The sequence below is a fragment of the Vipera ursinii genome, assembly GCF_947247035.1.
Source record: "Vipera ursinii genome assembly, chromosome: 4".
Lineage (NCBI taxonomy): Eukaryota > Metazoa > Chordata > Lepidosauria > Squamata > Viperidae > Vipera > Vipera ursinii.
The window spans coordinates 67,333,900-67,356,814 of record NC_139514.1 but is presented as its reverse complement, the minus strand read 5'-3'; the positions used below and the strand labels follow the sequence as shown (position 1 = coordinate 67,356,814).

Sequence of the window (22,915 nt, the reverse complement as noted above, 5' to 3'; positions counted from 1 at the left end):
CATTGATTATCTCGTAACTTAACTATCTCTAATTCAGCATGCAGTAATATTTTATACCACTTACAGCACAGAGTATTAGAACTCATAATTTGCTGAGTTACTTCTATGGGGTTTTGTTTTCTATTTTTAGGTGGGGAAAGAAGGAATTAAAATATTTTATCCAAAAGCAGATTATATTTAATATTCTTTAGCCATTGCCTGAATCCTCTTGTGTCTGAAAGTCTTGGGAGTTCAATTCATAGCTTATTTTAAATACTGTGAACATTCCCAGCTTGGCACTCTCAGATGCGTGGAGGTAACAACTCTCAAAATACCCAGGTAATGCAGTCTTCAAGGTTTGCATCCAAGTGACATAGATTTTTAAGTAAGTTGTTGCTACTACTAGTCAGAATTTTTTTCCTCTTAGCCTAACATTTTAATGTTATGATTGGAAACTATTTTCCTCCTATAACATTTAGTTTTACTGTGCCTTGATAGGCTTGAACTTTAAAGTGATTGGAAGAGTTAACAGTATATATATAGACATTTATTTGCTTGCTTCTCAGTTTCTAATTTATTTTAACAGCTAGTTTCCTTGGGAGACAATGTTTGCCCATTGAGACAATTTCAAGAATTCAATCTGCTTTTTGAAAGATACTCAGTTTCCCTTTTGACCTTGCATTAGCTAAAGTTTTATTGCATATTTAAGGCTAATATTTTGTCTCTTTCTTCATTAGGTTTAAGAGCCCTTCTTTAAAATTATGATTGAAATTATGCTCATATAAATATATTATAGGTAGCCCTTGACTTACTATTGTTATTGAGCCTGGAAGTATGGTCATACATCATGCAGGTTGTTAAGTGGGTCACCATGTGACTGTGCTCGATGTTACTTTTTTCGTGGTGGTTATTAAGCAAACACCATGGTCTTTAAGCAAATACATTGGTCTTTTTTTCTGGAAACCAAAAGTAAGTGCCAATTTATTATTGATGGCTAATTTGTCTGAGTACCAGGCTTCCATGAATTCTCTACTGTTCTTGGACTTGGGCTTACCTAGATCTTCAACAGACACAATCCAAAGCCACATAGGAATAAACAACATCTACATACCATTCAAAGTAGACAATCAAAAAACCAAAAAGGAAACAAAAAGACTAAAACACTTCCTCACCAGCAATCAAGATCCAGATGAGCAAAGGTTATCACCAAGATCAGGGGTCTTCAAACTTGGCCCTTTTATGACTTGTGAACTTCAACTCCCAGAATTCTTCAGCCAGCATGCCTGGCTGAGGAATTCTGGGAGTTGAAGTCCACAAGTCATAAAAGGGCCAAGTTTGAAGACCTCTGACCAAGATTAACATTAGACCAACAATCAAGAAGCAAACAATACTTCAATCAAGGAACTATCAACTCAGGCAAACAAGCTAATACCTAATAGCGCAATCAAGGAACCACCAAGATTACTCCCACCAAGCCACTAATATATAAACTGAGAGTAAACCCCAATCCCTCGTAGCACTGATGATTGTACCTAGTTTGGTATTGAAACGTTTGCACGAAAATAACCAAGCACAGAAAGCACCAAGGACCTCAAAGTCAAAATACTCTTTTGGAAACAAATATGTTGGATTAATGGTAATGATTTGTGACATTATGGTGTTGATGGTAGTGATTGTTCTGTCACATCAGAGATTTTAAAATATTGTACAGAAGCTGAAGGCTTAAATAAACTGATTGATGCTATTTTTGATGTATTAAAAATGTATTGTCTTCCAGAGTGATTTTTTTCAACCTCAACACTTTCAAGATGTGTGGATTTCAACTCCCAGAATTCCCAGTCTGTATGGGTATGGGAATAGCATTCTTGTTGGGGAATTCTGGGAGATGCAGATCTTGAAGTTGCTGAGGTTGAGAAACACTTTTCTAAAGCAACAGGAAATCTACAAAACAACTCTTGTGCACACAGCAACTCTTTGTTCATTGCATGAATACAGATAGAAGTGAACATATTTATGATTATTTGAATGAGATGGTAACCAATTGTCACTTTATTTCTTCTGCATAATTAAACATGATGGGAAGGCATTGCATTATTACCTAGGTTCATTTTATCTAAAATATTAACCTGATATCAGAATTTTATAAAATACACAAGTAAAAGATTTTAGGTGATTTCTTATATGGTGGTTAGTAAGATAAACAACATTTTTCTTTCTATTTAAAACATACAATGTTTGCCAAATATCATGTTGTATATAATGATTCCACAAAAAGAGCAAGTATCTATATGTTGTGTTCCACAGAAAGTCAATCTAGGGAGATATATAGTCTCCCTGGAGCAAAAATCAAAGATGTAACTGAATACCTTTATATCATAATCAACCCCACAGATTACTATCCCTTTTTTCTCTTCCATGTGGGGACCAATGACACAACAATAATCTGAAAACAATAACAAGAGATTATGAACAGCTAGGGAAGAAAGTTAAAGAATTAGGAGCACAAATGGTGTTTTCATCTATACTTCCAACAACATTCAATGAGGGAGCAAAGGATTTTAGAAATGAACCACTGGCTTAAAAACTGGTGTCATCAACAGAACTTCGGCTTCCTAGACCACAGGTCTGCAACCCGCGGCTCCGGAGCCGCATGCGGCTCTTTCAGCCATCTCCTGTGGCTCACAGTCCTCTGCCATGTGCAGTCCAAAAAAAAAAAGTGGGACTAAAAAAGTTCAACCAATCAATTCAAATATGCAGGGTAGGTGCATATTTCGCCTTGGCTCCACTCTTCAGTCAAATCCTATTCTGCGCATGTGCACACATTTTTTGCGGCTCCCAGTTTTTCCTTTTGTGAGGGAACCGGTTCCGAGTGGCTCTTTCACTGTTTCAGGTTGCTGACCCCTGTCCTAGACCATGGTCTGCATTACCTAGATGAAGGGCTACTGGCAAGGGATGGACTACACCTCACAAGAACTGGAAACAATATATTTGGAAAATAATTGGCTCATCTTATCAAAAGGGCTTTAAACTAAAAACAAGGGGGGTGGGGGGCCAAACTTCACAAACTATAGAACCTAATTCTAAGCAAAAATCACTAGATAACCAATCACATAGGGAGGAAGGGAGTAAAGAGAAAAAAAGAAAAACATAATGAAATAGAGAGTGATGGAAAGGGTGGAAATCCTAGTTACAAAGTAGGAGATACAAGAAATATATCCAATACCAATAAAGGACTCAAATGACTATATACTAATGCTCAAACTTTAGGAAACAAGCAGGGAGAACTTGCAGTATTAGTACAAGAAGGCAGATATGATATAGTTGCCATTAATGAAACATGGTGGGATGAAACTCATGACTGGAATGTACTGATGGACGGATATAAACTGTTCAAAGGAACAGACCCAACAAAGAGGAGGTGGAGTTGCATTATATATAAAAGATCATTACATCTCTACAGAAATACACAAAACCAAGGATGAAAACCTCCTAGAATCCATATGGGTCAATATAAAAGGAAAAAAGAATGATGTTGCTACAGGCCACCCAATCAAGCAGAAGAAATAGATGAACTCTTTGCTAATCAATTAACAAATTATGTAGGAAACATGGCATAGTAGTAATGGGAGACTTTAACTACCCTGATATCAACTGGGAGACAAATTCTGCAGCAAGTGGGAGATCGAACAGATTCCTAACCAACTTTGCTGACAACTTTATTACCCAAAAGGTAGAGGAGGGACCTGGAGGAAAAGCTATACTAGACATAATATTTGCTAATAGAGAAGAAGTGATAGTGGTAGTTGAAATTGCCAGAATCTTGGGTGAAAGTGACCATGTGATACTAGAATTCAATATAATGCAAACACAGATAATAGAAAATAAACCAGGGTCTTAAACTTCAATAAACGCAGAGAGAATCTAAGCAAAATTTCATGGATAAAGTTCCTAAAGGGGAAAACAACTCAAGAAGCATGGGAAACATTGAAAAATACAATCATAAAAGCCCAGTCCAATACAATACCACTAAAAAAGAAAAAACAAGAAATTCAAGAAGAAACCAGCATGGTTGCACAAAGATCTCTCTGATAAACTGAAAGACAAAAAGGTTAAAGTAAAAGAAAATGGAAAGAGGGACACATAATTAAGGCAGAATATCAGCAGACAGCCTGAATCTGCAAAGATGAAGTCAGGAAAACAATGGCTCAGAATGACAAAGACTTGCAATAAAAGTCAAAGATAATAAAGAAAAGTTTCTTTCAACATATAAATAACAAAAAAAGTGAAGGAAACAGTCTGTCCAATAAAGAGAGCAAATGGCAAGGAAGTAGCAGGCAGTAGAAAGAAAGCAGAGCTGCTTAACTCATTCTTTGCATCAAGTCTTCACACAAAAGGAAACTATAGACCAATCTACCAAAAACATAACTGTAAAAGATGGACTAGAAATAAAAATTAAAATAAGCAAGAAAATGTAAGAGAACACTTGTCTGACCTTGATGAATATAAATCACTGGGACCTGATAGATTACATCCCAAAGTTCTGAAGATGCTGGCAGATGTTATCTCAGAACCATTATATCATATCTTTCAAAAATCTTGGAGCACTGGGGAACTACAAGAGATAGGATGTGGTTCCTATCTTCAAAAAAAAGGGGGGGGAAGAGACCCAGGAAACTACAGACCAATCAGCCTGACATCAATACCTGAGAAGATACTGGAAAAATGTTGGCAGCAGCAGGTCCATATGGCTGCCACCACCACCAGGAGCAGGAGCCCGACCCAGCACAAAGGAGGCAAAGTGGCCAACTAGCAAGCTTGAGTAGAGGTGGTAGAGCAGAGGTCACCAACCAGTGGACTGGAAGAAAGGGAGGGGGGAGCATTTTATATGCGTGCATGCACGCATGGGGCCATGAGCATGCATGTGCTGCAAATGGGGCAGGGTTAGTGCCTGCATGATACTAAGTAGCCCTGCCCCATTCTTCCATGGTGCAGCGCCTTCTATCTGCACTTTGTGGCGCAGCAGCAGCCATTTTTGTGCCTTGCAGTACGGTGGCCCATTTTTGTGTCCCTGGTTGTTGTGTGCCAGAGGTGGCACTCAGATGCGCCTCCCTGCCCCTCCCTGAGGGCACCACAATGCTGATGTGGCACTTTGCGATAAATAAGTGGGTTTTGGGTTGCGGTTTGGGCACTCAGTCTCTAAAAGGTTCACCATCACTGACCTATACCCATGGTGGTGAACCTATGGCACGCGTGCCACAGGTGGCAGGCAGAGCCCTCTCTGTGGGCACGCGCGCCATCACCCCAGTCCAACGTCTTAAGTCCCGTCCGTGAGCAATCTGCATCAAAATCTCCTTGGGCAAGTGGCTTTTTAAGCTGGGTTTTATAAAACCTTTTCACTTTAGGCCTCCGCCGCTGTGTGCAAAAAAAAAAGTTCAATCAATCAATTTTAACTTCTTGCGGGGAAATAAAAGATCTCACAAAGTGGGAATTGATTGATTGAACTTTATTTTTAGTCCCACACAGCGGCGGAGGAAGTGACACATCAGAGCTGGAAAGAAGGTGCTGTGTAGGGGTGGGGGAGTGGCAGGAGCAGGGTGCTCCATGCAAGGGGTAGACCAGTTGCTTCCCTCCCCCTGCCAGACACCTGCCAAAGCTGCACAGGGTAAGGTTGCCAGACCCCTGTTCGCCCAGATGCCCTCACCTCCCCCAAGTGTTTTTTTTTACTAACCTGCCTTTCAGCTGCATTCCGTTTCTCTGTTTGCTTCTCAGCAGGGCTTTTTTTGTCATAGAACGCTCAGAATGGAGTTCCGGCACCTTTTTTGGATGGAACCTTGTAGGGTAGGCAAGGCGGGTTGTATGACATATGTCATACCTTTTTCTTTTACAAAAAAAGCACTGCTTCTCAGCCTTCACTGCAAGTTTGTGGAACTGTCGGACTTTCTAACTTTTCACAAGATCTCACAAGAAGTTAGAAAGTCTAATGGAACTTCTTTTTTTTTTTAACCGATAGTCCCACAATCATGCGGCGAAGGCTGAGAAGCGAACAGAGAAACAGAATGCAGCTGAAAGGCAGTTTAGTAAAAAAAAAAAACACTTGGGGGAGACGAGGGCATCTGGGCAGGGGCGGGCCTAGCAACCTTAACCTACATAGTGGCAGGAGGGTGGGGTGCATGCCCTTCCCATGCCAGGCCAGCCCCTGCAGCTCTGCGGTGGTTGTGCTATGTGGTGGTGTGCAGGGTGTTGAGGTGGGGGCTGGCAGGCCAACCAAAGCAGCAGGTTGAGCACCGGAGGCTTGGGGAGGGAGGGTGCTGAAGTGTGCAAGGAAACGAAGGGTTTTTTTTTGGGGGGAAAGGTGAATTAATTCCAACATTGCAATCTTTCACGAGAAGTTGGAACTAATTGATTGACCTTCCCCCCCCAAAAAAACCCTATCTTTGTTCTTGCAAGTGGCGGTGGTGGATCACGAAGGAGAAACGTCACGGGGCTGGGAGCCAGTTAGGCAATTTCTGTGGGGAGCAAGGATTTCTTTCCTTACCTCCACCCGGCTTGTTCCGTGGCATTATGGCAGCAGTATTGGGCACAATATGCAGGGCGGCAAACAGCCACACTACGCCGAAACCGGCCATTTGTCCTCTCCTGTGCTTTTCCACTGCCATGAATAAGCTGGGTGGTGGTAAGAAACTGGTATACCCGGTTCCTTACCTCTGCCCGAGTTGTTCCATGGCCTCATGGCAGCCGCATTGGTGCAATGCGCGAGGTGGCAAATTTATTTATTTTATTTTAATTCCATTTATATCCTGCCCTTCTCCGAAGACTCAGGGCGGCTTACAAGCTTAGCAGTAGCCTTCATTCTATGTATATGCCTGCTTATTAGGGCTTTCACACACACACCCAAGTGGCATTATTACAAAGTCAGCTTAATTGCCCCCAACAATCTGGGTCCTCATTTTACCTACCTCGGAAGGATGGAAGGCTGAGTCAACCTTGAGCCTGGTGGGATGTGAACCTGCACTAATTGCAGGCAGCTGGTGTTACTTAAGGAGGCATTAGCCCACTGCTCCCCCCAGGCTCTTTGGATGCAGCCAGCAGCAAACAGCCATGTCATGCCAAAACTGGCCATTTGCCACCTCGCGTATTGTGCCCAATGCCGCTGCCATAATGCCATGGAATAAGCCGGGTGGAGGTAAGGAACTGGTATACCGGATCCCCCCTCCCTACTCCGCCTGCTGCTGGAGGGCTGGCCCGGTATTCACAGCGGGCTTTGGAGCCTCAGAATGTGCCAGTTGAGGGGCTGGCAGGCTGTGGCTGCTGACAGACACAGTTGGCCCCCATGCGCTTGCTGTGTGCAAGGGCCGATGGTATCAGGCAGCAGCCGCCCCAGTCCCTGCCTTGCCTTGCCTTGCCCTGTGGCAATGGCACCCCTGCCATGCCCCCTGCCTGGTCTCACCTCACCCCATAGGATGAGCCTCCTGCCCACCGTCCCATCTGCCAGAGACCCCCTGGATCTCCCCCAACCCTGTCCAGCCCCCACAGGCATTCCTCTCCACGAGCAACACCGAGGTGGCCATGCCCACCCCAGCCATGCCCACCCAGTCTGCCATGACCACGGCAGCCAAGCCCACCCAGTGGTCACACTCACCCACTGGGCCACGCCCACCCAGCACCTGAAGATAAATAAGCTTCGCCATCACTGACCTATACCATCTCAGACAGGTGATTGTCCAGTCTCTTTTTAAAAACTTCCAGCGATGGAGTGCCCACGATTTATGGAGGTAAGCTGTTCCACTAGTTGATTGTCCTCACTATCAGGAAGTTTCTCCTTAATTCCAGGTTGCTTCTCTCTTTGATCAACTTCCAACCATTGTTTCTCGTCCTTCCCTCTGGTGCTCTGGTGAACAACATGACCCCCACTTCTTTGTGGCAGCCTCTCAGATATTGAAATATTGCTATCATGTCTCCCCTATTTATTTTTTTCTTTAGACTGGCCAAGATTTGAACTTGGGTATAATAAACTACCTTTATTATACTGCCTCTGAACTGTGTCACAAAGGTTAGAAGTAGTCAGGTATTTAATTCAATGTCATACTAAAAAGCCAGATGAAAACAGATTGTGGGCATTCATTGGAATTTAAGTATGTTTAAAAAGGCCATCAGACTATTTACAAGGTTACAATTTACAGTTGTAGCATACAATTAGAATTGTATAGATACAGATTTGGAAGAATATTAAACATCTTCCAGTATCGGAAAATTAATGTATATTGTCAGATAACTTTAGTTGCTGAAATTATTAACTGAAGTGTAGGATGTTGAGAAACTTTTGCTTTATCATAGAATAAAATAATTATTTTGTGTCCCAGCATTTTCACTGACATTAATGATTATATCACATCCAGTTCAATTGCTTGTATAACAATTGCATGAATTTTTGATATGGGAAGTACTTTATATGAGAATGGGTCTCATTTTTTACTTGTTTCAATGTGGCATAAATTCAATAAGTATCTTGTTGCCTGCAAGAGGTTGCTATACAGATCAAACTAAGCTACATATCTTGATATTTTGCAGGATATGCAGTAATAATCATCTATACACTATATACAGGAGGCTTCAATGCCTGATGTATGCTAGTAATAAACCTGTTATAACAAGGCTTTCCAAAATAATTATCTTGTCTAAGTACAATATTAGTAGAGAAGAAAAAGAATAGATGAACAGGATTCATTTCATGTGATTGTCCGTTCCTTTTAAAAAGCCAATGCCTTCTTTTTTAAAAAAAATCCAAAATGTATGTGTGCACATGGGCGCAAGTCTTCAAGTCGGTCTTGAAAAAACTGCTTGGCTTTAATTCCTTTTTTATTTATCGTATTCAGCTGGTTTGTTAATGTCAGGAAGTAATTAGCTTCAGATCACAGTAATGCGAGTTCTGTAGCCTACTATTCTTGTGACAGGACCATCCTAAGTAATTGCAGGGCAGTTGTTAACTTTTAGTTGCAGCATGACTCCAATCTCATGAAGAGCTGATGCCTCTTTATGCCCCTCTTCTCAAAAATCGAGAGTTCTGAAGTAATTGTAGTATACCAATAGAAAATCACTGCTGTTTCTTTTCTCCTGCTAAGAAAGGAGGGATAGAACACCTTGGGAGGATGTGTGGCAGCCTACACTTGCATTATGTTGGCAACAGTAGATTCTGACATGCTGCTATTAGTTTGGACACAAATCTGGCTTTCCTCACTCTATAATCTCCCTTGAGCAAAGAAAGCTCACTAGTTTTGTTATCTTTTTTTCCTAGACATTCTAACAGAATTCAAGGTGTTTTAGCACAATACCATAACATTTTCCTTGATTATGGGCATATGTTTATTCTCAGGGCTCCATTAAACCTCGTTCATTCTTGCAGTACTTGTACCTTGAGAGTTAATAATATGTACTATTAATTATTAATAGGTGAGTTGCATAAAAGCCAATAAGCACAGTACATCAGTGTTGAAAAAGGAAAGTTTCTCCTATTACAGAAGCAAAACTATTCCTTCCATGAGAATAAGGGAAAAATTAATATGTATTGTGGTTTAACTTCACTTTCTTGTTTCATTTCAGATTGGCTAGGGAAATTATGTCACTGCATAATCTGTTTTATTTGTCTTGGTCAAGTCAGAGTATAATAAAGTCAAATTATCATCATCATCACCATTATAACTACCACTCTTTTAGTTGATCTTTGTAAATAGGAAAGATATATAAATCTAAATGCATAACTGCACCCAGACTCTGAAACAAACACAAAATGTTTGTTAAGAATAGTATCCATAGTTATCAATTAATAATAAATTATGTATAATATGCTTTAATTCAAAGTTTAAACATTTCTAATTTTCCATGATATTTAGCAGAGAGGAATATTTCAGTTTAACCTGAAACTCAGTGTATTGAAAATGCACACTTTTTAAAAATGCAATTTTTATTTGATATTAATACTCTACTTTTAAAACATTCTAGGGTTCCTTAAAAACAGTGGGAAAGTATTTGATTTGGCATACTTTTTCTTCTCAGCACAACATAATTACTGATGGAAAAACTTGAAGGAACAAACTTCATAGTAGAAAAGAAAAATGACTTTTTTTTGGCAGTTTGGTTTGCAGTTCTTACTTTCTGTTAATACCTTAAGGAACATTGTTTCCTGAAATAGTCATTTTGATGGGTTGATTCAACCTTAAAATTTAGTACTATATTTTTTCTGTTCAGTTTACTTATAACGTGTTTTCTAATGTAAAACTCTCCTAAGGAAAAGGGGCGGTAGAATATGTTCTGATTTTTCTATTGTATCATTTTTCTCTGCTTAATGTGTAGTGCATGCTATGTACTCCTGAGTCATTGATTGGTGTTATTACAGACATGTCAAACACAAGGCCCGGGGGCCGGATCCGGCCCGTGAAGTGGTTTCATGTGGCCCATGAAGCCATCCTGGAAACAGTGAGGGAACGGCCCCCACTGCCTTGGCCCTGGCCCAGAGACCCTCCTTCTGCCAGAGACCCTCAGATCTGTCCCACTCCTGCCCAGGCCCCCATAGGCACCCTTGATGCGAATGATGTAGAGCTGGCCACACCCACCTAGTAGGCCATACGCACTCTAGCCACGCCCACCCAGTAGGTCACGCCCACCCTGGCCATACCCACCCAGCCCCCTGAGGGCAACCACAATGCTGATGCAGCCCTCAATGAAATTGAGTGACACCCCTGTGTTATTAGATAACATTTATTTTTATATGGCATGTGGCAGTTGCTCAATATAAATTATAAGCATTTTTTAATCATGAATTAATCAGTGTTGTTTGTTTTTTCAGTGTTGAGAGTCAGACAAAAAATGTGTTTTTCAGGGCAATATATAATTTTATGTGATGTTCCATAATTACTGTTCTCAAATATGAAAAAAAAATTCCAAATACGATGAGTTATATTTATGCATCAGCTTCATCTATAAAAATGTCTTAAATTACATAGTTTCTCTTTTTGTCTTAATTCCTTCATAGTGAGTTCTCCACACAAAATGGTATAAAATAACGATATTAAGTGACAAACCATATATTTATAAAACTGGAACAACTGCAAAGCATAACTGGCAGTTAGATCTCAAGGTCTCAACAGAATCCTTATATGAAATAAAGCTTGACACAGTATGGTTTTTTTTCATAAAATCCATGAAATGATTTATTGAAATATTTCAGTTACCAGTCAAGTCCAGGTTGCATTCATGCAGTTCTTCAGAGATGTCCAAATAACTCATTAGAAATTTCACAGTTTTTGTTAATATGGATGCTATCTTTCATTATATCCTAATATGTAATCAAGTTATACTTTTTTATTACTGCATTAATACATGATTTTTAGCTTATAATGTGCTTCAGTTGCAACCATAATGCTTTGAGGATTATGTGAAAATGCACACATTATATTTCTAGGATCACAAAAGAAGCCTTTTAAATTGTGATGTATGTAGAGGAATATAAGCAAATCATATTTTTAAAATAAAAGTATGCTTATAGGAATAGAAATGAAAATAAATGAGTCATTTGAAGTTTCTGTGAGCACATAAAATATTAGGAACATATCTGCTTGTGATTAACGAATGTGGCAGGTAGTTTCTATTAGGTTTCCTGTGAAATTATATGTTATGTACTGAATATATATAAAGTTGTGTTAATCCCTGCTAAAGTGAAACTAACTTAACTCCAACTGCTTGTCAAGCTAAAATGAAACTAACCTTTAGATCACCCTGACTGTTAACTCCAGCTGTTATGGAGGGAAACTTTGAACATTCATATTTGGGTGGGTTTTTCAAGTATTGTGATTGGTTAAGGCCCTGTGGGCTCAGAGTATAAATTACAGGCAATTGCCTGCAGTTCTCCTGTTAAGTCCGGATTGACGAGCAGAGACAGCGAGGTTTAGCAAGGAACATTTATTGAACTCACATATGTCAACTGACTAACTAACGGTTAAACACTACCTTATATACTAACTGTTATTCAAACGTAACCAATCCCCGGCTTTGAATCTGGCGCCGAGAAGTAACAGCCAATGGCTGCTCTGAGTTTTCCCTCCGAAGGAGAACCCTCCGTAACTAAGGACACAACACTCCAGTTCTAGTTTGAGTCAATTAATAATGTTGTAACTATGCTGGTCTGCTCCTTGCCTACTGAAGCCCACTACTTAATATTATATTCTTCAGAAAGTGTAGCATTGTTCCCACATTTATTTTCATTGCTATAAGTACATAATCACAAATAGTTCTGGCATGATTCTTCAGTTTTACCAAGAATGTTGACATACTTATTCACCTGTTGTTATTATATTTATGTTCTGCTTTTCTTTTAACAATCATTGGCATCTTCACTATACTAACTGCAATATACCAGATGGAGCACTGTAAAATTATATCCAAGGTACTCCATAACTATATTTTACAGTAACTTTTATAAGCAAGTTATCTATTACATAAAGGAAAAAAGTTTATCATTGTCATGATGGGTACCTTTCCACCTATACTTTTTTCAACAATTTTGATGAAATATAATTCTGTAGTAAAATGTGAAAAAGAAAATTAAATAAGCTATCCTGTCAACAAGTCCAGTACAATAGCATATGATCAAATATCCAAATGTCTTTTTTAAAGCTTCCTATAACCCCAATCTCTCCACAGGTTTGGAGAGCAAATGTTGTCCCCCTAATATCACATCATGATGATAATTTTTCATCATGCACAGAATCATGATATCAGAGGATATATTATATACAATTATATGGAATGTACTTATAAACTAGGCACTGATCCAGTGTATTGTCACATAAGAATGTGTAGCAGATCAACTTAGATATTATCTTATTAAATGAGCAGCAATGTAGAATGTCCAGAAGGTTAAGGGAGTTAACTGCTTGGGCTACACGGCCTTAGAACTCTTATGAAGTTACTGAGTTACTGTGTCTGTTACAGAGTACCCCAATGTCGTAGTATATCTGATAAGTTTTGTTCATAAAATCCTGTTCTCTGTAATTCCTCTATTTTTTAAAATTGGTTGGCCAGAAGGATAAAAGGCCTCTTGAGTTATACTTGGTCATTGGTGTCACACAAAGAATATGATTAATTAAGCTGCAAGATACATAAAATCCTAAAGGTACAGTGACTTTTTAGGATAAAGCAGGATTTAAATGTTACAGATGTGTTGTACTAGTTAAACAGATGACCATTTATTAGTAGTTGCCCAAAATGGCTGTGAAATTTTTTTCAGAAGAGGTTATTTGGAAACAAGAGGAGCATATATACTATATCATTTGCGTTGGTAAAACAGCCATATTTTCTAGCACAGCACCTGCTTTGGCTATCTCTGGAAACCTATGCATACAGTACACAGCTACTTGACTCAGCTGGGGAAAAAATACAAAGTGATCCAAGATAGACTGAAATAAAATATCAGTCCAACACAGGATTGGTTGAATGCCCATATAGTCCTTGGCTTATGATTTGTTTAATAACCAAAGTTACAAAGGCCTCAGAAAGGTGCTTTACGGTCTATAAAGCACTTCTGAGCATAGTGAAATATTACACTTACCCTTCTCCCCACAATCACATGGCAACATTTCAGGTTGTTCATATTTATGACTAGTTGCTAAGCATCTCTTGTCATGTGATTACTATTTGCAATCTTCTCTGCTGGCTTCCCCCAGAAAGTCAACAGGGAAGCCGGCAGGTCGCATGCCGTTGCCTCCTATCAACTGTTAGTGAATGCTATTGTTCTGAAGGCTAGGAAGATTTATAGCTTTCAGAATGATGGTATTCACTAGCTTTCCTGCACTCTTCTGTTCTGAAGGCTAGAAAGATGTCTGACCTTCAGAGTGATCATGTTTGTTAACTTTGTTGCTAGTGAACTTGATCATTCATAGAATAGTGTGGAAAGCCCCCTTCTCCAAATCACATAATTTGGAAAGGAGACATCGAATAATCATAATGGGATCCATCTGCTGGGTGGCACAACATGGCTTTGTAGGAAAACTATGTCTTGGGTGTGCCTGCAGCTGCAGAAAAAGGAGACCAAGTCATGATGGGGCAGGAAGAAGGCCTTCTCCCGGCACTATGCTTAACAACCCATGCATTCGCTTAATGACCAGAACTGGGAGAGTCGAGATTGTAGTCATTGAGCAGAATGGTCCTGTGGGCATCTTGCTTTTCAACCACTTTGCTCAAAAACTGAGATGCTGGTCTCAACTGTACCTGTACTTTGCCTTAGAGAATGACTTTAAATTTTCTGTCTGATTGGGAAATTATAAATTTTGTTGTAATTGTGTCACTTTATTTACGAATATTGGGGGCTAATCATCTATTACATTAGAGCCTTTTTTGGGCAACCGCTTTTTCCTACATGCTACAAATTTATAATGAAAATATTCATTAATGACAATATAACTGTCATTCAAAAGAATAATATGTCAATCAAAAAAGAGACACTTATTCTGCATCTTCATATACAAAAGTTCAATAACTGGCCTGAACAGTTCATGATAAATTTATATTAAATTAAGTAGATAGTGGTTTATAAAACATATGTTTACAGTATATAGCCAAAGTGTTTCTCTTTTCATTAAGAATGTGTATTCTACATACCGGTAATTATAATATAGAGACAGAAAGAAAACATGTCACTAAACGTTTTCCAATAAAATATCAACTTACATTTAATTCTAATTATAATAGCAATAGCAATAGCAATAGCACTTAGACTTTTATATCACTCCGCAATGCTTTGCAACCCTCTCTAAGCAGTTTACAAAGTCAGCTTAATTGCCCCCAACAATCTGGGTCCTCATTTTACTGACCTCGGAAGGATGGAAGGCTGAGTAAACCTTGAGCTGGTAAGAATCAAACTGCTGAACTGCTGGCAGTCAGCAGTCAGCAGAAGTTGCAGAAATAGACTACAGTACTGCACCACTATAGCTCCTAATAATGATATTTATTGTTTTTCATCATTTTGTGCTCTCTCTCTCTACATACATACACACACACACACACACACACTATGAGATTTCTTTTAATGATATATTGCTCTGGCTTGTTTGTTTCACTTTTCTCCCCTTCCTTCTATTATGGTTTCTCGTGGAATTTGACCTTTTTGCTTGCTGCACACTAAGAGCTTGAATCAGATTAACAGTATATTGACATAATGTTGGCTTTGGGGAAAATTTTGTTCCTAAAGACTATAAAATCTAATGAGCAGATCGATATAAATCATAAAAAACAAAATTGTGTGACTATATTGTTGTTTGGCTAAGACACTGTTAAGAAACATCCTTTACTGAAATTAAAAATATAACATTATGTCAGGATCTCCATCGTCGGCCTGGCGCCTTGGTGGTGTCCTGCCATCAAAGGGGAAGGGAGGAAGGAGGCATTTGGGGCAATCCACACCTGTGTATCTAATGGTGAGAAATGGGGAGGGGGAGCTGGCATGTGAAGAAGACCGGAGCTGTTTGTACCAGTTATGCCATGCATCTTCAAGGCCGTTTGCCCTAAGTGTGAAATTCCAGCAGCCTAAACAACCCAGAGTTTTCCAAACATCATGGCAATCCCAGATTGGGTGGCATCGGACCAGACATTAGGGGGAGGGATGGGGAATGTTGGGTTTGACTCTTTGTATTGGTGAGTGGGAACTTCACTTTCTGCCTCTTCTTCCTGCAACCAACATTTTTAGTAAAAGTCCTTTCAACTTGAATTGATTGGAGTCGAGAGTATGCTTTCCTAAATGATTGTTCTGGGGCAGGTTTGCATTAGGCGGAAACTGCAATTTTGATCAACCTGGAGAGGACATTACCTCTATGATGGGGACCATGCATGCAATGTCAACTCAAGGGAGTGACCAAGAAGAAATTGAAACCTGGGGAGAGACATCTACGAGATACCCTCTGGGAGGACTGGATCTGTCCGAGTGGCTGGGGGAAAGTGACCTGCGAGATCCCAATGGTCCCTATGGGTCAGAAGAAAAGAGTGGGAGGAGAAATCTCAGGGGGTGACATTTACCCACAGGGGTGGGGGCAGCTGCCGACTTGGAAAGCAAGCTGAACTGGAAGGGCTGGAGGAAGTGATGAGTACAGAAAGAGAAACCGGGTGGACTGGATGATGGAACAGGCCATAAAGTTCATGCAAGGGGCCGTCAAGAACCTCAAAACATGTGAAACCCTGGCTTGAATGGGGCAACCTGAGGCGCATCCACCCTCCACCTCAGCCGGTGATGGAACATTCATCCATGCTGTGACAGCCAGTACCTCAGCCAGCCCAATGGCGGCTGCCACCACCCAAACACCAGGATTGGCTGCCCGGCAGGCAGCACCTATGGGACCAGCCTCCAGGGGAAGGAGTGCCTGCAAGACACCCCCTCTAGGTATGAAGTTTAATGGAGACCCCCAGCAATTGGGATTCTTCCTGGCTTAGATCTGGACCTACATGGTGGAATATGGCCTGGAAATAACCACCAAAAGAGCCAAGGTGAGATGCGTTCACATGGTCCTGGAGGGACAACTGCCCAGTGGTTAATGACCCTCCACAATGACAATGCCCTTGAGCTGAAAAATCTCAATCACTTCATGGCCACACTCCGCAAGCAGTTTGAAGATCTCTTGGCTGATCGCAAGGACAGGGACCTCATCAAAACCATCCTGCAAAGGAGGAGGGGGATGGTTGAATACACCCAAGAATTTTGTGAGCTGGTGTGCCAACTGGCTACAAGACATCCTCATCAGCTGCTTCAAGGATGGGCTGAACAATGAAATCATAACACCTGTGTCTCCAGGGGTGCCCCCCCTACTCTCCATGGATGGTACATTCTGGTGGAGGAAGTAGAGATCAACCTGGCCCGGAACAAACACCAACAGTTCCATAGAAATCCTGCCAGGGGCCAAATTATCCAAACCCAAGCTATATGTCAGAAAACTCACCGACATCAAGCATTGGTAAGCCATTTGGGAAAAAGAGCCATACACAGTGCAGTGGGCATTGCTTACATGGAGACATCTCCTAGAGGGGGCTAAGACTTCTTTCAAGGTTTGGATGGACCACAAAAATCTAGGGGCCTTAAACAACCCCCCCCGAAAGCTGTTGCCCAAACAAGTCCGATGGGTGCAATACTGTAATCGCTTCAATTTCATTCTGAAATACCTCCGAAAGGGGGAAATTTTCTAGCTGACGCACTATCTATACAAATTAAATAAAATAAATAAATATCTAGAATGCCTCAGAATAATAGCTGTAAACCACAAATAATCAGACCAGTCATCCCTTTCCATCAATTTGCAGCACCAGTAATCACCAGGGCACAAATGAGAGTGAAAGTCAGCAAAACAGAAGGCATTAAAGCCACCTTAAAAGGAGCCCTGGACGGAGGCGAATGGTTCCAGAAACATAAGGATGAGTGCACCATGAGAAATGGTTTGGCATGGGTAAGAGCTAAACTGTACATCCTGAAAAGCCAGAGACTGTTAATTCTAGAGAAAAACCGTGACTCTAAAACTGCATGACATTTCGGGTTTGTAAAAACTGTCCATTTGGTCAAACAACAGTTTTGGTGAAAAAGGACATTGAGAGGTACGTGGCAAGCTGCCCAATATATGCCTCGGCCAAACAATGGCAAGGGAAAACACCAGGGCTCCTTCAAACAGTAGCAGAGCCTAGCGCTCCATGGAAAGAAATCTCCATGGACTTTATTGTAGAACCCTCTGACAGTTCAGGAAATATGGTGATGTGGGTCATAACGGACCTATTCTCCAAACAAGTGCATTTAATACCCTGCCAAAACATCCCTTGGCTAAACTTAAGCTCCAGTCATCACCCCCAAACTAATGGGGGTGTGAATGGATCACTGGGGTTCTAGAGCAGTACTTCAGGTGTTATGTAAAGTACCAGCCAAACAACTGGATGGAACTCCTCCCATTTGCTGAAGTAGCTTACAATAATTCCATCCATAGCAATACATGCTTTACCCTATTCGAAGTAGCCTCAATACCTGAATTACCCATGTTCACACCCCCTCTCTCACCTCTCTCAGACTGGGTAATCCTATTACAAAATGGCTAGATTTTCTGGCTAGTGGCTAGAAAATCGCTAGAAGAGGCGAGGGATACCTATAAAAAGCAAGCAGACAAAAAAACCTAAGGACTTTAATGTAGGGTATCTGAGGTATTTATCTACCAAGTACTTGCAATCCAGCCAACCCTCCAAAAAAACTGGGGCCCAAGTATGTTGGACCTTTCCCCCATTAAATGCATGATTAACCCAGTCATAGTAGAACTTGAACTCCCCAAATCACTCAGGTGCATCCACCCAATCTTTCATTGTACTCTGCTGAAACCTGAGGTGCTCTCTCCCCTGTACCCAATGCCACCACCTCCACCTCTGCCCCTCATGATCAAAGGGGAGCAGAATTTTGAAGTCAAGAACTTTATGGATTCTTGCAAACACCATTGGAAGGTTCAGTACCTAATGGTATGGAAAAATGTTCTCCAAGCCGCCAAACTTCTTAAACAGTTCCATAATCAATACCCTGACAAACCAAAGTGATCTAACCCCATTTTTCTTTGTTCTCGTTCTTTCATTCTCTTTCTCTCTCTCTGTCCTTTTGCAAGACTAGCACCCTTGTCAAGGGAGGCAGCATGTCAGGATTTCCATCATCGGCCTAGCGCCTTGCTGGCATCCTGCCATCAAAGGGGAAGGGAGGGAGAGGCATTTTGGGCAATCCACACCTGTTTATCTAATGGTGGGGAATGGGGAGGGGGAGCTGACGTGAAGAAGACCAGAGCTATTTGTACTGGTTACACCGAGCATCTTCAAGGCCGCATGCCCTGGGTGTGAAATTCCAGCATCTTAACCCAGAATTTCCTACAACATTACAACGATCCCGTTTGGGATACATCGGACCATACATTGGGGGGAAGGGATGGGGAATGTTGGGTTTGGCTCTTTGTATCAGTGAATGGGAACTTCAGTTTCTGCCTCACCTTCCTGCAAGCAACATCTTTAGTAAAAGTCCTTTCAACTTCAATCGATTGGAACCAAGAATCTGCTTTCCTAAATAATTGTTCTGGGGCAGGTCTGACAACATTACTTTTTAAGAACAGATATCAGATAATACTAGTAGCAGTGTTACCATGATATATTTTATGACAGAATAATTTGTGCATAGGGCTTTAAGGGAGAGCAGACTTGCTCTGAGATGTGAAAAATGTTCATGATTTACAACAGAAAAAGATTTATTTCTGACAACATGTAGTTAAGTTACATCAGAGTACATAGCTGCTTTCATATTAAGTCTTGAAGATTTTATAAGTAAAAACTTTGTATTTGTATGTAGTTGAATACGTCTAAATGGAAGGGATGCTGAACAGTGAAGCATCAGTATTTGTAAATCGTTGAGTGGTTTGTCTACTATGGGCTATCACTTAATGCTGTCTTTGAGCATATTCCAAAACAGGTTTAAGAATATTGGCAGGCAAGCAGAATGTGATTCTTTTACTGTAAATAAAGCTTTCTAAACTGCAATGGATAATTTTATCATGAATTATTTTTAGGGGACCTCAATTTTGAGCTGTTGTTGAGTGTAAACAGTGCAGCTGCTTCCCTAAGTCACATGATACCATTATATGAAGCTTTGTTTAAAAGTATAAAATAGCCTGGATTCTTGCTCTGCAATCTAACAATTTTTGTAGCTGCTTCAGTCTTTAAATTATCTTTGTTTACAGCTTAGTTATGTTCCCTAGAACTCTTCATATAACACTCCAAAGATATATGTTCTCTGTGTAAGCATATGTACTGTACCCATACCTAGGACATTGTGTGATTAAAAGCTCTTCCCCCCACCAGCTAGAAACTGTTCTATTTTGGTGATAGGCACCCTTTTAAAAAGTTGCAAATGTTATTTTAAGCAAAGGATTTATGCATTGCTTAAAACATGTCTCTGTTTTGCAGACCAGATAGTGTTGATGTGGATACTTTGGGCAGCCTGGAGATAAAGTGGATGTCAATGACAGCTATGTAAACTACAATTCTGCAACACTCCAGAAATCCTATATAATGGAGGAACTATATAAGGATACACAAAACCTACCCATGGATGTTACCACTTCACCCTCTGCTATTGCTAACAACAAATTAGAAAATGGAGTAGCCCAGCTGATAACAGCCGAAGCCTGGAATATCAATTCATCAGATTTGATGAAGAAAGCACTTTCACCACTTGTAAATATGCCTGCTCCATCAATATTAACACCACCAGCAGAATCCCAAAGTGGGGTTGCTCTCAAAGTAGCTGCCACAGTGCTTCAGCCAATTTGTTTAGGAGACAGTCCTGTGGTTCTTCCAATACATTTGCAAGTAGCAGGAAGCACTACTCCTCAGATTGCTCCCAACAGTAATACTCCATATGTTATGACCACCCAAGGCCCAGTCCCACTGCCTGTTCTTTTAGAGCAGCATGTATTTCAGCATTTAAATTCTCCATTAGTATTACCTCAGAGTTCACCATGTGCTCCCAGTTCCATTCATAGCAATCTGTTCCAAGGTTCTGCTGCTCCTATTGGAAATCCCCAACTGTTAGATCAAAAACCTTCCAATCCAACTCAAGATCCTGTCCTGCCCCCTGTATTTCAGACACCAGGATTTGCTGCTGTGTTGCAAGACCTCTTTCCTACTCAAGGAGCTTTGAGCTCTTCACCCTATCAGTCATCTCCAGAATGTCCTATTCCATCTCAGCCCTTCAGTTCTCCTTTGTCTCCATTGGTGCCCCCAGCCACTTTATTGGTGCCATATCCGGTGATTGTGCCTTTGCCAGTCCCAGTCCCTGTCCCTATACCCATTCCCATCCCAGTTCCTCATGGCGTTGAATCTAAGGTTAACTTAGACTACTCCAAACCAGCTGCTTCCTTCGTTTTGCATTCATGCAAAGGTACCCAGACTCCTTTAGAGAAGGAAGAAACTAAACCATGTGATTTTATCCACCCCAGAGGAATTTCTCAGTTGAATCGGCACACTGTCATTAAGATGAGTAATGAAATTGAAGTCCTTGATCTTTCTATGAAAACAGCTCCTTTTCTTAAAGAAAACTATGTTAGTTGCCAGAATGCCCCTAATGATGGTGCTTTGGACTTGTCAGTTACATCTTTTCCTAAAATGAACAGTATTGAGAAAACAAACTTGATCTGCTCTGGGTCCATGATGGACAGAACTTCTCATTCGGTGGCAGATAAACCTCATGACATCCCAACCAAGGTTGAAAGCAGAGTGATCAGTTCCAGCTCATCTGAACTCCTAAGACAACAGTCCAAATGGCTGGTGGATCAGAATATTGCAACTTGTGAACCCACAACTGGCAATAATTTAGAAATTGTAAGCAGTTCACAGACAGCCAAGGTGATAGTTTCTGTCAAAGATGCAGTACCAACTATTTTCTGTGGTAAGATTAAAGGCCTCTCAGGGGTTTCCACTAAGAACTTTTCCTTCAAAAGGGACATGCCTCAGGACTCAGGTCTGCAATGTTACGATGTGAAGAATCAGCCTGAAGTCCAGGATAATGCAGAAGCTCTTAGAAAACCTATCAAAAACAGGAATGTCAAGTTAAAGAAAATGAACTCGCAAGACATACACATTCTTCCTATTAAAAAGCAGCGACTTGCAGCCTTTTTTCCAAGAAAATAATTTATGAAGTTTTAGAATGTTTTAAGATATAATAATTATAAGTACTGTAGAGATGCACTTCATTTTAAATTACATTTAAATTTTAAACTATATTTAAGTTATTTCAAGATGGAGAATTAAAGAGTGGGTGGGGTAGGGAAGACAGAAGAATATATCTTGATATATCTTTCCAATGCAATGCTTCCCTCCTTACCATGTTTTGTCCTAACTTTTCATTAAAGTAAATAAAAAGCAACATATTTTTCGTGGATTGCACATTTTCAGCTTTAATGGAATACAATGAATGAGCAAGTCAGAGGAGTAAGAGCTATTTTCACTGCCATAAAGTGCTTTGATGATGTAATTCTGAGCAGTAAGTAGAATGGAACTTTCAGAATAAATGTTTGTATGTGTTAGCATGGTTGTTGCATTTCATATTTTTAACCTGAAACTGTATTATAGCTAGTGTATTCATATTTATTTGTATCATTTTTCAGATTGTTGGGTTATTTACCCATTTTCATCCTTGGTGCTCATCCCCAGTGTATAGTAATGATATAGTTTAAATAATCTTTATTGAGACAAAATTCTATTACCAGTATTAATCTTATAACAATGATTTCTAGAGCAAAAATTGAGGCCAGTCTAGAAGAAATGCTTAAAAGGATGTAGAGAAACGACAGGCCACTTAATAATGGTTCAAAGTTATGACTGACACCACAAAACTACGTAGAACTCTGTTTCAAAGTTATGACAGCTACAGTGGCCCCACGATCATTCGCCCTTCTGACAGACCACAGGGATGCTGCAGCGCACCCCCACACCTCTGTCTCCTTCCTCCCCGTCCCAGATCTGCTGTGCTCGGGACTGCTCCCCATGCCTCCTGGAAGCAGCCACTATTTTCAGGACCCCAACAAATCCTTGAGGAAATGACAGTTGCTTTCAGGCCTTTCTCTGCTGATCAGCTGGCCATCAGAAAGCTACAACGCTCTCCTGCCTCTGGCTAGGCTTTGAAAAGCTGGCCCTTGCATAAAAGGTGGTAGCTTCAGGACGAGTTTCCCAAAACCTTTCCCTTGCTTAACTCCTTCCCTCCCTCCCTCCCTCCCTCCCCAGAAAGCCACATTTCTTCAGTAAAGAAACAAATAAAACAAAAAAGAGTGGCTGCCCCAATTAGGTGCTAAAACTAAACTTTCTACCTCTGCTCTCCAATCTCCATCCCTTTTAAAAACCTTCCCTT

The 22,915-nt window shown here is 40.6% G+C and overlaps 1 protein-coding gene across 2 annotated transcripts in view; it reads left to right on the top strand.

The window, feature by feature from the left end:
- The window catches only part of RAI2 (retinoic acid induced 2), a 28,517-nt gene extending 6,261 nt beyond the window's left edge, over nucleotides 1–22,256 (top strand). For both annotated transcript variants that reach the window (XM_083363106.1, XM_083363105.1), the window contains exon 2: nucleotides 19,975–22,256. In XM_083363106.1, coding sequence (XP_083219232.1) covers nucleotides 20,080–21,699 — 1,620 coding nt within the window. In that variant the 5' untranslated portion in view covers nucleotides 19,975–20,079 and the 3' untranslated portion in view covers nucleotides 21,700–22,256. The remainder of the gene's footprint in view (nucleotides 1–19,974) is intronic.
- The last annotated feature ends 659 nt before the right edge of the window (nucleotides 22,257–22,915 follow it).